The 16516-nt window shown below is 45.0% G+C and overlaps 2 protein-coding genes and 1 non-coding gene across 3 annotated transcripts in view; 2 read left to right on the top strand and 1 right to left on the bottom strand.

The window, feature by feature from the left end:
- LOC135269423 (uncharacterized) overlaps positions 1–6831 on the top strand; it is a 32642-nt gene extending 25811 nt beyond the window's left edge. Inside the window, exons 11-15 of the mRNA XM_064363310.1 lie at positions 940–1041; positions 2212–2316; positions 3493–3597; positions 4776–4880; positions 6758–6831. Of these exons, the coding sequence (XP_064219380.1) occupies positions 940–1041; positions 2212–2316; positions 3493–3597; positions 4776–4880; positions 6758–6780 (440 nt within the window). The 3' untranslated portion in view covers positions 6781–6831. The remainder of the gene's footprint in view (positions 1–939; positions 1042–2211; positions 2317–3492; positions 3598–4775; positions 4881–6757) is intronic.
- On the top strand, positions 6781–12040 carry LOC135269499 (neuroblastoma breakpoint family member 11-like). Its single transcript, XM_064363700.1, has 6 exons — positions 6781–6872; positions 7333–7547; positions 9278–9329; positions 10123–10286; positions 10953–11004; positions 11088–12040. The coding sequence occupies exons 1-6, from the start codon at positions 6781–6783 to the stop codon at positions 11257–11259; spliced, it is 747 nt and encodes a 248-aa protein (XP_064219770.1). The 3' UTR covers positions 11260–12040.
- LOC135269599 (U4 spliceosomal RNA) lies at positions 8706–8846 on the bottom strand. Its single transcript, XR_010337850.1, has one exon. It is a non-coding gene; the product is annotated as a U4 spliceosomal RNA (small nuclear RNA).
- Positions 12041–16516: the final 4476 nt, after the last annotated feature.

The following is a 16516-nucleotide window of genomic DNA, read 5'->3' as shown; positions in this document are numbered from 1 at the left end:
CTGACACAGGCGCAGAACCACCTGTTTTTCTCAGCAAGAGTCTAAATCATGTTTACAGGAATCCTCTCTGTATCACCTAAGATCGTGCAGACAAGTACCATCAAGTCTGTTGGTCTAAATGACCGAGGCTACTGAACCTCCATTCGGTTCCGGTTTCTGCTGAGGCCCAGTAGGCAATGCAGTGTTCTGGGGACACTGGGGTTAACACGGTGATGGCACACAGTACCCACTGTGAGTAGCTTGAAGAAGACCCTGCTCCTAATAGAATCTGTGGTATCTGTAAGCAGCACCGTCAAGAGCAGGGAGTAGCCTTGTATTCGTGACTCAGCCTGTTAGTTAGCTGGGATCCCCGGTGGACACCAACACACTTGGCTAGTTTTTGTATTTTTAGTAGAGGCTGGGTTTCACCATGTTGGCCAGGCTGGTCTTGAACTCCTGAGGTCAAGGGATCTACCTTCCTGAACCTCCTAAATTGCTCCGATTCCAGGCGTGACTCAATGTGCTGGCTCCACAGATTCTTTTTTATGTAAAGGTTGTTAGAATTTATCCGTCAGTCCAGTCTCCTCTATAAATTTCTCTAACCATTTGTTGACCATCTGTGAAGAGATAACTCAGTATTGCCTCAATGCTTCTGGAAAGTAGTGAGGGCAATTTTTGAAGATTTTGGGGAAAAAGTTTTAACTGTTTGCGCTGACTTAGGTGAGAGGATAAGTGATTAAGATCTCGCAGATGAGGGAGATTTTGTCCCGTGGATCTGAAAAGCAGGCTTATCTACATCTAGGGCGACTTAACCTAGGGACCAGTAGAACATTCCCATCAGAATATCACATTCTTAAACGGAGAATATTTTTGGTCCTTGTGCTATGAGCGGACACTGATTTGGTCTTGTGTGAAGTGCAATTTGCTTACTGTGACCTGCTCTTCTGAATTTGCTTGCAGAAGATCGGAAATTTCACGAGGAGGAACAGAAATATGGAGATAGCAAAAATAAACTTAAGTGTGAAGTGGCCTGCTACCGGGGCTGCAGGCTGAAGACGGAAAGTAAGTTCCATAGGTTCACCATCACCAAAGTGCTGAACGATGTTCTGTATTTCCTCTGAGAAACTAGAGGCTCTCTTCATCAGAATTAATTTCATTTTTACCATACGTCTAGGAAAATATCAATGGGTACCTTAACACTTTGTTAAAGGTGGACGAGCGAGGCCAAAATATGTAGCACCTTCTCCACATCTGCAATAAGGCGGGTGTGGGACTGAGGGTAAAGTCTCAGCTGTTGACTTCTGACACAGGCGCAGAACCACCTGTTTTTCTCAGCAAGAGTCTAAATAATCTTTACAGGAATCCTCTTTGTACCACATAAGATCCTGCAGACAAGTAGCATCTAGTCTGTTGTTCTAAATGTCTGAGCCTGCTGAACTTCCTTCCACTTTCTGCTGAGCAGCAGTAGGGAAAGCAGTGTTCTGGGGACACTGGGGTAAACACGGTGATAGCACACAGTACCCGCTGTAGGGAGCTTAAAGAGGACTCTGCTCCTTACACAACCTGTGGTATCCGTAAGTGGCACCATCAAGAGCAGGGAGTAGCCTTGTATTCGTGACTCAGCCTGGTAGTTAGCTGGGATCCCCGGTGGACACCATCACACTTGGCTGGTTTTTGTATTTTTAGTAGAGGCTGGGTTTCACCATGTTGGCCAGGCTGGTCTTGAACTCCTGAGGTCAAGTGATCTACCTTCCTGGGCCTCCTAAATTGCTCCGATTCCAGGCATGACTCACTGTGCTGGCTCCACAGATTCTTTTTCATGTAAAGGTCGTTAGAATTCATCCATCGGTCTCCTCTATAAATTTCCCTAACCATTTGTTGACCATCATATGTGATGAGATAAATCAGTATTGCCTAAATGCTTCTGGAAAGTGGTGAGGGCAATTTTTGAAGATTTTGGGGAAGAAGTTTTAATTGTTTGCGCTGACCTAGGTGAGAGGATAAGTGATTAAGATCTACCAGATGAGGGAGATTTTGTCCCATGGATCTGAAAAGCAGGCTCACGTACTTCTAGGGCGACTTAACCTAGGGACAAGTAGAACATTCCCGTCAGAGTATCACATTCTTAAACGGAGAATATTTTTGGTCCTTGTGCTATGAGCGGACACTGATTTGGTCTTGTGTGAAGTGCGATTTGCTTAATGTGACCTGCTCTTCTGAACTTGTTTACAGAAGATGGGAAATGTCACGAGGAGGAACAGAAATACGGAGACAGCCAAAATAAACTTATTAAGTGTGAAGTGGCCTGCTACATGGGCTGCAGGCTGAAGACGGAAAGTAAGTTCCATAGGTTCACCATCACCAAAGTGCTGAATGATGTTCTGTGTTTCCTCTGAGAAACTAGAGGCTCTCTTCATCAGAATTAATTTCATTTTTACCATACGTCTAGGAAAATATCAATGGCTACCTTAACACTTTGTTAAAGGTGGACGAGCGAGGCCAAAATATGTAGCACCTTCTCCACATCTGCAATAAGGCGGGTGTGGGACTGAGGGTAAAGTCTCAGCTGTTAACTTCTGACACAGGTGCAGAACCACCTGTTTTTCTCAGCAAGAGTCTAAATCATGTTTACAGGAATCCTCTTTGTACCACATAAGATCCTGCAGACAAGTAGCATCTAGTCTGTTGGTGTAAATGTCTGAGGCTGCTGAACTTCCATTCAGTGCCACTTTCTGCTGAGCAGCAGTAGGCAAAGCAGTGTTCTGGGGACACTGGGGTAAACACGGTGATAGCACACAGTACCCGCTGTACGGAGCTTAAAGAGGACTCTGCTCCTTACACAACCTGTGGTATCCGTAAGTGGCACCATCAAGATCAGGGAGTAGCCTTGTATTCGTGACTCAGCCTGGTAGTTAGCTGGGATCCCCGGTGGACACCATCACACTTGGCTGGTTTTTGTATTTTTAGTAGAGGCTGGGTTTCACCATGTTGGCCAGGCTGGTCTTGAACTCCTGAGGTCAAGTGATCTACCTTCCTGGGCCTCCTAAATTGCTCCGATTCCAGGCATGACTCACTGTGCTGGCTCCACAGATTCTTTTTCATGTAAAGGTCGTTAGAATTCATCCATCGGTCTCCTCTATAAATTTCCCTAACCATTTGTTGACCATCATATGTGATGAGATAAATCAGTATTGCCTAAATGCTTCTGGAAAGTGGTGAGGGCAATTTTTGAAGATTTTGGGGAAAAAGTTTTAATTGTTTGCGCTGACCTAGGTGAGAGGATAAGTGATTAAGATCTACCAGATGAGGGAGATTTTGTCCCATGGATCTGAAAAGCAGGCTCACGTACTTCTAGGGCGACTTAACCTAGGGACAAGTAGAACATTCCCGTCAGAGTATCACATTCTTAAACGGAGAATATTTTTGGTCCTTGTGCTATGAGCGGACACTGATTTGGTCTTGTGTGAAGTGCGATTTGCTTAATGTGACCTGCTCTTCTGAACTTGTTTACAGAAGATGGGAAATGTCACGAGGAGGAACAGAAATACGGAGACAGCCAAAATAAACTTATTAAGTGTGAAGTGGCCTGCTACATGGGCTGCAGGCTGAAGACGGAAAGTAAGTTCCATAGGTTCACCATCACCAAAGTGCTGAACGATGTTCTGTGTTTTCTCTGAGAAACTAGAGGCTCCTTCATCAGAATTAATTTCATTTTTACCATACGTCTAGGAAGATATCAATGGGTACCTTAACACTTTGTTAAAGGTGGATGAGCGAGGCCAAAATATGTAGCACCTTCTCCACATCTGCAATAAGGCGGGTGTGGGACTGAGGGTAAAGTCTCAGCTGTTAACTTCTGACACAGGTGCAGAACCACCTGTTTTTCTCAGCAAGAGTCTAAATCATGCTTACAGGAATCCTCTTTGTACCACATAAGATCCTGCAGACAAGTAGCATCTAGTCTGTTGGTCTAAATGTCTGAGGCTGCTGAACTTCCATTCAGTGCCACTTTCTGCTGAGCAGCAGTAGGCAAAGCAGTGTTCTGGGGACACTGGGGTAAACACGGTGATAGCACACAGTACCCGCTGTACGGAGCTTAAAGAGGACTCTGCTCCTTACACAACCTGTGGTATCCATAAGTGGCACCATCAAGATCAGGGAGTAGCCTTGTATTCGTGACTCAGCCTGTTAGTTAGCTGGGATCCCCGGAAGACACCAACACACTTGGCTAGTTTTTGTATTTTTAGTAGAGGCTGGGTTTCACCATGTTGGCCAGGCTGGTCTTGAACTCCTGAGGTCAAGGGATCTGCCCTCCTGGGCCTCCTGAAGTGCTGGGATTCCAGGCATGAGCCACCATGCCGGCTCCACAGATTCTTTTTTCAGTAAAGGTTGTTAGAATTCATCCATTGGTCCAGTCTCCTATATAAATTTCTCTAACCATTCATTGACCATGACATACGATGAGATAAATCAATATTGCAGCAATACTTCTGGAAAGTAGTCAGGGCAATTTTTGGAAGTTTTTCGGGAAAGCATTTTAAATTTTGCACCAACTTAGGTCAGAGGATATGATTAAGATCTACCAGAAGAGGGAGATTTTGTCCCATGGATCTGAAAAGCAGGCTCATCTACTTCTAGGGCAACTTAGTCTAGGGCCTGTTGGAACAATCCAGTCAGAATACCACATTCTTACACTGAGAATATTTTAAGTCCTTGTGCTATGAGTGGACACTGATTTGGTCTTGTGTGAAGTGTGATTTGCTTCATGTGACTTGCTCTTCTGAATTTATTTACAGAAGATCAGAAAGATAACGATGAAGAAAAGAAATGCAGAGACAGCAAAAATAGACTTCTTAGGAGTCAGGTGGACTACTCCCTGAACTACCAGCTGAAAACGTGCAGTAAGTTGTATAGGTTGGCTACCATGAAAGTGATGAATGATGTCCTGCCTTGTCTCGAGAAACTAACCGTTCTCTTGATCAAAATTAATTTCATCCTTCACATACTTGTAGAAAATAGCAATGGGTATTTTAACATTTAGTTAAAATGGAAGAGAGACGCCAAAATATTTAGCAACATTTCCACATCTGCAGTAAGGTGGGTGTGGGACTGGGGTTACAATCACAGCTATTGATTCCTGACCCAGGCACAGAACCACCTGTTTTTCTCAGCAAGAATCTAAATCATGTTTATAAGAATCCTCTCTGTACCCCCTAAGATCGTGCAGACAAGTAGCATCTAGTCTGTTGTTCTAAATGTCTGAGGCTGCTCAGCTTCCGTTCGGTTCCGGTTCCTGCTGAGGCTCAGTAGGGAAAGCTCTGTTCTGGGGAAATGTGATGCTAGCACACTATACCCGCTGTGGGGAGCTTAAAGAGGACTTTACTCCTTACATAACCGGTGGTATCTGTAAGTGGCTCCATCAAGAGCAGGGATTACTCTGGTTAGAGGGACGTCCTGCTTTCTGTGCAGAGGCTCTCGTTGGTAAAGGACCATGGCACCCACGACTTGGTGGAGGCAGCAGTGCATAGAGGAGGGACCCTGGGCCAGTCTCCTGAGCTCCATCCAAGTTGCTTCATTTGTTTGTTACTCAGTTTTGTCATCTGTTCATAGGATACTATAATAATGCCTACCTCTGTCAATTGCTGCAGTGAATTAGATGGCCTGTTTATTGTAACTGTCCCAGGACAGTTGTTCCCACAGAGTAAGCACTGTCTATTAGTTCTTCATTCTACTGTGTCTAGCATCAGAGAAACTTTATTGGTCTTTGCGTGTATTTCCTTTATGGCCTTATGAGAGACTCCAGACCTCCATAATTCTGCAATGACTGTTTTATCAGTGGTGTTTTCTTCCACTAAACATATGTGGCCATGACATGACTAGGACTTTCTGAATGAGAACACAAATGGGAAACCCATGGGGTTGGAGGTCACAGTATTGCAAATGTCCCTCCCGTGATGGATTGTGTCTTTGGAACAAGAGGCAGCATCTGTCCAGTTGTAAAGGGCAGGAAGGAAGCTGTGACAGGAGGGCGGTTGTTGGAGTGGAAAGAGCTCTGGGCTAAGAATGAAGGTTCCCAGGCTGTGTCTTCAGCAGTGTTCCTAGGAGCTGTCAGTGAACAATTGATTTCTCCTTCCTGACTTTCTCTGTCTCCATCTGCAAAGGCAGGTAAATTTCTCTCTCTCCATCTGCAAAGGCAGACATCTTGCAGTGTCTGAAGCATTCAAATGTGTGAACACTTATGACCGCTTATCAGAGTGAGATAAATCCCCTCTCTGTGTGGTGTTGGAGAAAGCACTTGAGGTGTGGGCATTTGGTGGTAGGAAGTGGTTCAGACTGGAGCACTCCCCGTGGAGAGAATGTCCCTGAATAACATAGCAGAAGTCACTTGGAGGGCCTGTGAAGTCACCTGATGTGCAGAGGATTGTGGGACAAGTTTGTTTATCCTGTCCTAAGAGAAAGAAATAGGTTGTAAATGTGAACAGTGACAGGACGCCAAGCCTGTCCCTGGGAATCAGATGTGTGTCAGGATGGCGGAGACAGCTGCCCAAGTCCAGAGAGAGGCTGCACAAGCCTCCAGTGATGTGGAGAGCAGAAGGTCTTTTCAACATTTGGCCTGATTTTGACGGTGAGCCTCCTGATCAGAAATGCATTGCCTGGTGGATCAGGAAACCATGCCAGGGCATTTTGTTAAAGAGAAAACATGGGAGCTTTCCGTAGAACAGGGACCCATGCCCAGATGTTCATGTCCCTGTGCACATTGGTCTGACTGTCCTTGCAGAGTGTGAAATGGGAAACATCTGAATGAACACATCTGTACTTGCAGAAAACGACAAAGATGAGGATGAAGATGTTGAGATGATGGCTGAGAAAATAGAGGAATCACGTGTCCCCAGGTAACACTGAATAATCAGGAGCAAGTAATGGGTGGTGAAGTATGGAAAAGATCTAGAAGCACACCCTCTCTGGCGTCTCCCATGGGCCAAAAGCCTGCATTCCTTTGGCCACAATATGTTCAGTTCAACCCAACTTAGACACAGGATGTGGCAGCTCTTATGGTTCTTTGTATGTGCTGAACGCCGTGTCTGAATTATACAGGGATAACTGAGTCTCTTTTCTTCTCGGCTCCTTTCTGCCCAGTGTAGTGAATACCGGCTGCTGTCTTTCTCTCTGGTTCCCATGGCAGCCATGCTGTGTTGCAGAGAGGAGGATTGCCTGTTTCCTCTCAAAGGGGACCTCCCATTTGCCTTCTGGGACCACTCACTTATTCCTCCTGTGGAAACCAGCTAGGACTCCCTGGGGTCCAATCCCTCTTTCTTTAATCTTCTGTCATCTCTATCCCATCTGGCTCATCAGGGAGGTGCAGAAGGTTGAAGTCAAGAAAGTCCCTGAGGACTCGTTGGAGGAATGTGTCATCGCTCGTTCAAATAGCTGTGGCCCTACTGACTCCAGCCAGCCTCACGGAGACACCAATGAAATCCCATTTGAGGAAGACAACGTCGACTCTGCACTGGTTGTAGAGAGTGAATCATCTCATGACGTAGTGGAGGATGCTCTGATCATTCTTTCAGGTGACCTCTACATTCCTTGTTTTTGATACCTCTGTCTAGGCTGAGGAAGATCCACTCTGAAGACAGGCTGTATACACACAAATCGGTTTGAATAAAAACCTATCATGGGTTATTAAACACAGATACCAGGGAATTTTTATCTCATCCTCAGCTCATGCCATGCGTTTGTCTCCGAGGCCCAAGTATCAAGTTACCAGACCCCAGGCCAGTGTGACAAACTCATGGTCACCTGAGTGCAGGAGGTGTACAGGAGGTGTCTGTCAGGTCTCCTAGCTTTGATTCGGTATCTCTCATGTAATTATGTCATCTGTCCCTGAACAATGTCCATGGAGTTTCTATTTATTTTTAAGGAAACTGGGAGCCTCGCGTATTTGTTTGGAGAGATTGTTCCCCAGGTTTCACTGCTCTGAGCTTCAGTCTTGATCTCTTTTAAGTCAGCTTGCTTAGCTGCATAGCCACCTTGAAACCAGGATGAAAACATTTCCTCTTTACCTTGCTGATATGTTTCCATAAAGCAAGTCTCAGCCCTGGCTCTCCACCCCATCCATGCAATGGCTGATCTGATGTTTCTTCGTAGCATCACGTATCGTTTGTTGTTGCTGTTGAGATGGAGTCTCCTTTTGTCACCCAGGCTGGAGTGCAGTGGCACCATCTTGGCTTACTGCAGTCTCCACTTCCCAGACTCTAGTGATTCTCCTGCCTCTGCCTCCTGAGTAGCTGCGACCATAGGTGCCCCCCACCACACCTAGCTAATTTCTGTATTTTTAGTAGAGACGAGGTTTCACCATATTGGCCAGGCTGGTCCTTTGAAATCACAGATTTTGTTGTTGTTGTTGGAGTCTCCCTCTGTTATTCAGGCTGGAGTTCAGTTGCACAATCTCAGCTCACTGCAACCTCCGCCTCCTGGGTTCAGATGATTCTGCTGCCTCAGCCTCCCGAGTAGCTGAGACTGCAGGCGTGTGCCACCATGCCCAGCTAATTTCTTTGTATTTTTGGTAGAGACAGGCTTTCACTGTGTTAGCCAGGATGGTCCCCATCTCCTGACCTCGTGAAGTGCTCACCTCAGCCTTTGAGAGTGCTGAGATTACAGGCGTGAGCCACCATGCCCGGCCCACAGATTCTTTTTTGTTTGTTTTTGTTTTGTCTTTTTTTATGCAGGCTCCCTAGAGACTGTCAAAAATTGTCAATGCCGACGTTATTGCATGTCATCACGGCAGGGTATTGGGACAAGTTTTCAATTAGCAATAATCTCATCTCAGATAAAACTCCTTGGCTACGATACTGGCACTGAGCAAAGCCCACAGATTCTTTTTAAAGCAAATGTTGTTAGAATTTACATATCAGTCCAGTTTCATGTATAGATGCCTCTATCCATTCAGTGACCTTGGTACCCGGTGAGATAAGTCAGTATTGCAGCAACATTCCCAGAAAATAGTTTGACTCATATTTGGAAATTTTTCTAGGAAAAAATTTGGTTTAACTTTGCATAGACTCAGGCAGAGAATACTGCATCATGGTCTTCCCGTAGAGGCAGATTTTGGCCTGTGTGTCTGGAAAGCAGGCTCATCTGCTTACCAGGCTTCATCTAGGGCACCCTGGAATAGTCCTGTCAGAATTTGTATTCTTGCCCCGAGAACATTTCTGTGCTTGTGCTGTGACTAAACACTGATTTGGTCATATGTGAAGTGTGATTTGCTTAATGTGACCTGTGTCTCTGAATTTATTTACAGAAAGTCAAAGTGATGATGAGGAAGAGGAAGAAAAAGGGCCAGTGCCCCCCAGGTAATGCTGTGGAGTTGTGGGCTGTTAGTTTAATAGTGACACCGGGAGACTGTAGATCCGGGGAAAACAAGGAAGTGATGACTAGAACTCTTTGTTCCATTCACCCAGCTACAGATTGTCCTTATTGACGATGTTGTGGGTGATTTGTGGCACTTGTATAGGTTTTAATTTCTTACTCCTCCCAAGATGGGAACCTGCAATGAGATGAGCCAGGTGAACTCAGCAAACAGGGATTTCCTGGTTTTGCCTGTTGTCCCCACTGTGTTTAAACCCAGGGAGAGACGCATGTATGCTTTCTGTCCATTTGTTGTGAGCATGTTTGCTAGGATTTGTGAAGAGAAGAGATTCAAAACATAGACATATTATATCAAAATCCTGGAAAAAGGAGGCCCTTAATACACAAGATCTGGGTGTCTGAAATGCCTCAAGAGCTCTGTTCACTTGAATGCCGCATGTAAAATTCAACACAACTTACGCGAGGCAGTTGAAGCCCCGTGTTAGTTCTCGTGCTGCAGGTCGTGATGATAGTTTACAGGGAGCGTCTGGGTGGCTGCAATGGCTCATCTGTGGCAAATGCACTGAGCACATGCTGCTCATTTGTGCTCTGTCCCCAGGGTAGTCACCCTCCACCCTGCATTTAGAAGGGATAGTTTTTTTTCTCTTGAAGGAAAAATGCCTTTGCCTTCTGTGACCATTCCATTCTGACTTCCATCAGATCAGCTGGGAGGAGACTTTGTTGTCTAATCTCTGTTGGTTTAATGTTCTGTCATCCCTGTCCTGCCTGGCTCATCAGGAATCTGCAGGAGTCTGTGGAGGAGGAAGCCCCCCAGGAGTCCTGGGATGAAGGTTATTTGACTCTCTCAATTCCTCCTGGCACATCGGCCTTCAGTGAGTCTTACAGGAGCAACTTGCACTCATTAGAGGAGCAGCAAGTCGACTTGGCTGTTGACATAGGCAGTGAGTACTCCATTGTGAAGTTGATAAAGCTCCAATTTGTGTCCCAGATAGACCCCATAGTCTTTGTGCCTTGCTCCGCTGGCCAGGCTGAGAGTTGTCATCACTGTGGGCTGAACCTATCCATCAATGTAGATTTCAATCACTCTGGATTCCAGTCTGAAGCATGGGCATGCGGGGGGTCAGTGAGCTTTGCTCTCTCTCTAGTCTCAGTCCATGCCCGTCGCACCATGGGCCGACTGTCAGGACATTGAAACCCAAGTCCAGTGTTGCAAACTCAACACCAAGCTATACAGCGCATGTCCACGAGTTGTCTGTCAATCTGAATTAAATGTCTCTTGCCAGCTACCACGTTCCTCATGAGTTTTGCTCCCCATGCATGTCTGCGAGGTTCTTTCCCGTTTGTACAAACTTGGCATAACTGTTTGTACAAACTTGGGATAAAGGGATAATGGTCTACCAGAATAGGGACGTTTCACCATTGGTTCTGAGACACAAACCAAGGAATCTCTATCATGATTGGCCTTGAGACCTCCTGAAGTCTCTCTCTCACATTATCCTGTTCTCATGCTGAGGAGCCTGAGGTCCCTGTGCAGGGATTAGACAGTGGACTGTTATGGGTGTAGGATAATGGCTTATTTTGTCTGTCCCCATCTGAATTTATTGCAGAGATTAAAAAGGACCAAGAAGAGGAAGAAGACCAAGGCCCACTGTGCCCCAGGTAACTTTGAGCAATTGTGAACAGCTAATTTTGTGGTGTCGTATTTTCCCTGACTTATTCTTTGGTTTTTCCTCCTATTTTAGGCTCAGCATGGAGCTGGTGGAAGCAGAAGAGCCTGAAGTCTGGTACTCACTGGTATATTATATTCAACGTATAAGCTTATCCAGAGTTTTATTACACATGCCAGGATTACACATATGCCATTTTTTTATTTGTAGAAGAGCATGTTGGCTTGACTTTGGACATGGACAATAGGTTTCTTACTATGACGGTGACAAGACATTTTATTGTTCATTAATCGTCCCTGGCTGTGTTAATTGTTATATTTACATGTCTACACTGGAAATTTTCTGTTTTTACTGTATCTTTGCTTTTGCTAGTTTCTGTTGTTGAACAAAAAAAATTCCCTGCCTGCATTTCAATTTTTGCCAAAGTTAATTTTAATCTATACAATGAAAATTTTTTTGTCTTTAAGATAAGACCATCAGCACATAAGGCCACAGCAAAACAGATTTTGCTAATTTTTAAGCCTTTGTTAATTTCTGGCTGACGAGAGAGGTCGTTTACTTAATTAGCTGCTACTATCTATTTAAGTGAGCAGCCAGAGAAATGTCTATCAGACTAAGGATATGCAGAGCCCAGGCCATTCTCTTTGAGTCTTTTAAACTATTTCAGAAGAGAAGAGAATAGGCAGATTCCACATATGTGGACAGGAAGGAGAATACACCGAAAGACACGAACAACCGTTTCCCAAAACAGAATAGAAGATCCATGAAAATTCATAAAATATTTTCTCATGAAATGTAATCTCTCTAAACTTAGCCATTATATGAAAGTCAATTCTTAATATACCACACTACATTGACTGTTGACATTCATAAGAATTCATTTCCATGTTTGTTATTTGAAAAAGCAAAAGGACTAATCCTTTTTTTTCTTTGCCGTGATCTTTTTAAGATTGAGGATTTGTTTTGAAAATAAAACCAAAGATTTTAAAGATTGAAAATTGACATTAAAATTTATCTTCTCCAAGTAATGATGTTTAACTCAGGCTGTCTTATTCCTGTTTGTAGTATAACTGTCAAGTGATCATTTAACCATTCTTTACATGTTTCAAATTACTGGGAACAAACCACGTTCCAGGGTGTATCTTCTTTTGTTTCTTTTTTTTTTATTCTTTTACTTTAAGTTCTGGGGTACATGTACAGATCTTGCAGGATTGTTACACAGGTACACACATGCCATTTTGGTTTGCTGCCTCCACCGCCCGTCACCTACATTAGGTATTTCTCCTAATGCTATCCCTCCTCAATCTCCCCACCCCCTGCTAGCCCTCCTCTAGCTCCCCCACCCCCTGACAGGCCCCAGCGTGTGATGTTCCCCTCCCTGTGTCCGTGTGTTCTCATTGTTCAGCACCCACTGATGAGTGAGAACATGCGACGTTTGCTTTTCTGTTCCTGTGTCAGTCTGCTGAGAATGATGGTTTCCATTTTCACCCATGTCCCTGTAAAGGACATGAACTCATCCTTTTTATGGCTGCATAGTATTCCATGGTGTGTATGTGCCACATTTTCTTTATCTAGTCTATCTTTGATGGGCATTTGGTTTGGTTCCAAGTCTTTGCTATTGTAAGCAGTGCTGCAGCAAACATACGTGTGCATGTGTCTTTATAATAGAATGTTTTATAATCCTTTGGGTATGTACCCAATCATGGGATTGCTGGGTCAAATGGTATTTCTGTTTCTAGATCCTTGAGGCGTCGCCACACTGTCTTCCACAATGTGCCTGAATATTATATCTTTCTCTAGGTTTAGAAAGTTTTCTGTTATTATTATTATTTCTTTGAAGAGGGCTTCTACTCTGTGCTCCTTCTCAACCCCCTATTTAAGGCCAATGAATCTTTGATTTTCTCTTTTGAAGCCCTCTTCTAGATCTCTTAAGCATTCTGTGTTCCTTCTCATTATTCTTTTCTTTTTTCTCCTCTGACTGTATTTTGAAATAGCTTGTTTTAAATGCTCACTAATTCTGCTTAATCAATTCTACTGACACTTACTAAGGCATTTTCCAGCTCCAGGATTTGTTTACTGTTTTCTATTATGTCAGTATCCTTGTTAAATTTTTCTGATATAATTTTGAATTGTTTCCGTTTTCTTGAAGTTCATTGAGCTTTCTCAAAGTAGTTATTCTGAATTTCCTGAGAAGTTACATATCTCCATCGCTCCAGGGTTGGTCACTGGTGGCTTATCTGGTCTATTTGGTGAGGTCGTATTGACTTCAGTGTTCTTGATACTGTTGATATTTGTCAATATCTGGGCATTGAAGGATAAGGTATTTATTCCAGCCTTTGCAGTCAGGTCTTGTTTGTACCTGTCCTTCAGAGGGCCTTCCAGGAATTCAAAGTGGGCTGACGAGTTCCCTAAGCCAGTGGTCACTACAGCCATTTTTGTACTACAGGGCACCCTAGGCCCAGGTACACTGCAGTCCTTACAGATTCCCAGGTCCCCAGCCCTCTTGGACTTGGGGAAGATCAGGGATTGTTCTCTGGGTTCCCAGGTAAAGCCTCTAGCTTACTCTCCTCTATTTCCCCCAAGCAAAAGGAATCTCTCTGTAGGCTGCACTGCCTGGAGTGTGGGAGGGCTGATGCAAGCATTCCCATAGCGGCTGCAGCTGCTGCTGTCGTACTGGCTGTGACCTCAAGCCCGGCGTCTTCCAGACCTGTGCAACATCAGGGTTTGCCCAAGGAGTGTTGTGGTCACTGCAGCCTGCCTGCCCCTGACATTTATTTGAAGCCCAATTAATTTCCAGTGATAAAGCTCACCAGAACTTTGGTGGGTTCTTCCTCCTGGGGCAGCTGATTCCCTTGTGGCCCAGGGTGAGTCTAAATGCTGCTTCTGTGGACATCAGCCTGGAATCAAGCGCTGTTGGGTTCTGTTCAGGGTTGTGTTTCACTATGGCAAGACTGATACTGAGTTTGAATATAAAGCCCCACGCTTTCCTCCTTGTCTCCAAAAGAACTTTTCCCAGTGTGATCTGCAGCCCTCATGTACTAAAACCACCTGTGGTGCTTATATTATAAAAAGGCAGACTCTAGGGCCCACACCACCTCAGTCTCCTGGGGTTGGAGACCAGTGTGTAGCTCCTGTAATCTCCACAGCTATTTCTAAGGTACACCAACTTCAAGAACCATTCTTGCATATTTTCGGACTAGGGATTCGCACAAAATGACAAAGAGGAAAAACCTTAATCTTTTAAAGTTAGAGTTCAAGCATTAGACTATGCACTGAAACACAGTTTATCTTTCCCATTTTCTCTTTCTAGTTCTGTATACTGTCAAGGCATTGGTGCAGAAATAGGAAACAAAGCAGTGAAAGAAAAACTATTTATTTCCTTATATATGTTTTGCTTTAATAATCACCAAAAAGACTTCCATTTTCTCCCACCCTGTCCACCAGTTATATTGGCCTTCAACACATGGCGATAGCAACATATATCAATCTATATCATGCATTTATACACACAGACATACTGTCTCAGCACTGTGAAGACACAGACTGGGCTTTACCATCTCTGGGGGCCTCTCCCATGCCACTTAAAAATGAGCACAGGTTTGCTCTGTGCAAGAATTTCAGCAGAATTGGTCTGACTATCAGTCCCCAGTTTCCCCAGGGTGAGATAGGATGACAAAATGGGACAGTGTATTTGAAGTGAGGTCAGTCCAATTTGGATGTCATAGAAGAAAAGAAATAGGACGTGCTAGCTTAAGCCTGAGATGGTATCTGGGAAGTCCCCATGTTCATGATGTGAAATCAAAGAACACAGATGCTACAGTGCAGACCAAAGCCCAGCCTGACGACCCAATAGGATCAGGTGTGGATCTGTGAGTAGCGCTCACTGAGTCCCCACCAGTGCTGTCCATCAGGGCACCGCTGCTCAGTATTGTGCTTTTAGAACCTGCCAGAGGAGCTCCAGCATTGGGACCACATGCTTCATTCATCAGAATCAGGGTCCTATATCCACTGAGTTTTCCATCTCAGGGCAGCTGATGAGGCAAGAAGTGTGCTGTTGCTAGTTGCCACGCTGCCGGGGCTGTTGAGAAGCAGTCTCAAAACCGTCTATGCAAACTACACATCCTTTGCTTCATGCTGGGCCAAGTGGGCCTTGGCTAAGGGTATTCCATAGCTGTCAGAAAGGCTTTCTGCCTTTCTTCCCGCTCCACCGGGACACACCTCTGACTCCCTCTTCTGGACCCTCCAGTGGACTTGGAGGAACGAGGCCCAGATGCTCCTCAGCAGATAGGTGGCCGCACAAAACGGGGACAGGCCCACACTTCCTGCTGTTTTAAGGACCTCTGGTGGCTGTACTTCTTGCATGGTTCCTGGAAGACGAGGGTCACAAGGCTGGAGTGCGCGGCAGAGCCCTTAGGGATTTCACCTGCAGACAAAAATAAACTAAACCAGTGTATGTTGCCAGGCCCTGCTGATGGCTACCTGAAGCTAGAGTGAAGTGACGTGGTGACTAAAGCCAGGAGTGTGGTGAGAGCCAGGTAAGAGGATGAGCTAAGAGCATGCGCTGCAGTCTGGAGGAACAACAGGTGCCCCAGGTTAGGGGGAGCCTCCCCACCTCCCCATGTGCCGAGATCCCTGCTCCAGTTCACTGCACGCTGGGTGGCTGGATACTACCATTCCCTCTTCAGGGGCCAGGTGACTCTCCAAATCACTTTGTCTCTGTAGAAAAATGTCCTCTGCCATCTTCCCCCAGAAAGAAGTGCTTAGCATGAAACATGCACATACAGAAACAGCCTGTTGTAGGAAGAAGAGGACATTTGGCAGGGAAGTCCCCTGTTAAGTTGATGTCCAGTTGACATAACGAGGACGTGAAGGTGCCAAGTCTATATGGACCTCAGAGCTCAACTAAGTCCAGTTCCACCTTTGACAGATGAGGGTGCAGCAGACTCGCAGAGACTAAGGGGCAAACCAAAGCCACACACCAGTTAGTGACAAGCCGGGTATTAGACCTGAGGCCTCGGGTCCTTTCCAGTGATCTATGGGAGGTCTAGGGGACGGCTTCCACACTGGAAAAAGCCAGTGGATACTAGAGATTTGGGGGTTAGTTTTTCCGGGACAGGATTAAGGATTTACAGAGGCAATCCTGTAAGTGTTGCTCTAAAGAGGCTCAGGAAAGAAAAGAATGATCAGAGAAAAACAAAAGGGAATTATTGAAAAAAAAAAAGCAAGTTAAATCACGGCCCTAGTCATTTTCACACTACGGAGATCGACATTCTCTCAGGTTACGATTTAGAAACATTTCTAGGAATATGCTCAATTGCTTATGGCAAAACTTTGAAGTTTTTATTTTATTTTATATAGCAAGCACCAACAAGTGAATGAAGTGAGAGTGAATGAATTGGTAAATGTATGAATTGGGGAGGGGGTTGAAGAACTTTGACATCAGGGCTTTGATTTGGCAGGGCCTGACCCCAAATACAGAGAAAGGGAAGGGTCATTTTCTCATC

This window comes from Aotus nancymaae, unplaced genomic scaffold, assembly GCF_030222135.1.
Source record: "Aotus nancymaae isolate 86718 unplaced genomic scaffold, 86718_ANA_hifiasm-v0.15.2.pri h1tg000053l, whole genome shotgun sequence".
Lineage (NCBI taxonomy): Eukaryota > Metazoa > Chordata > Mammalia > Primates > Aotidae > Aotus > Aotus nancymaae.
Note: the sequence above shows the minus strand (reverse complement) of the source record. Positions and strands in the feature narration are given on the sequence as shown.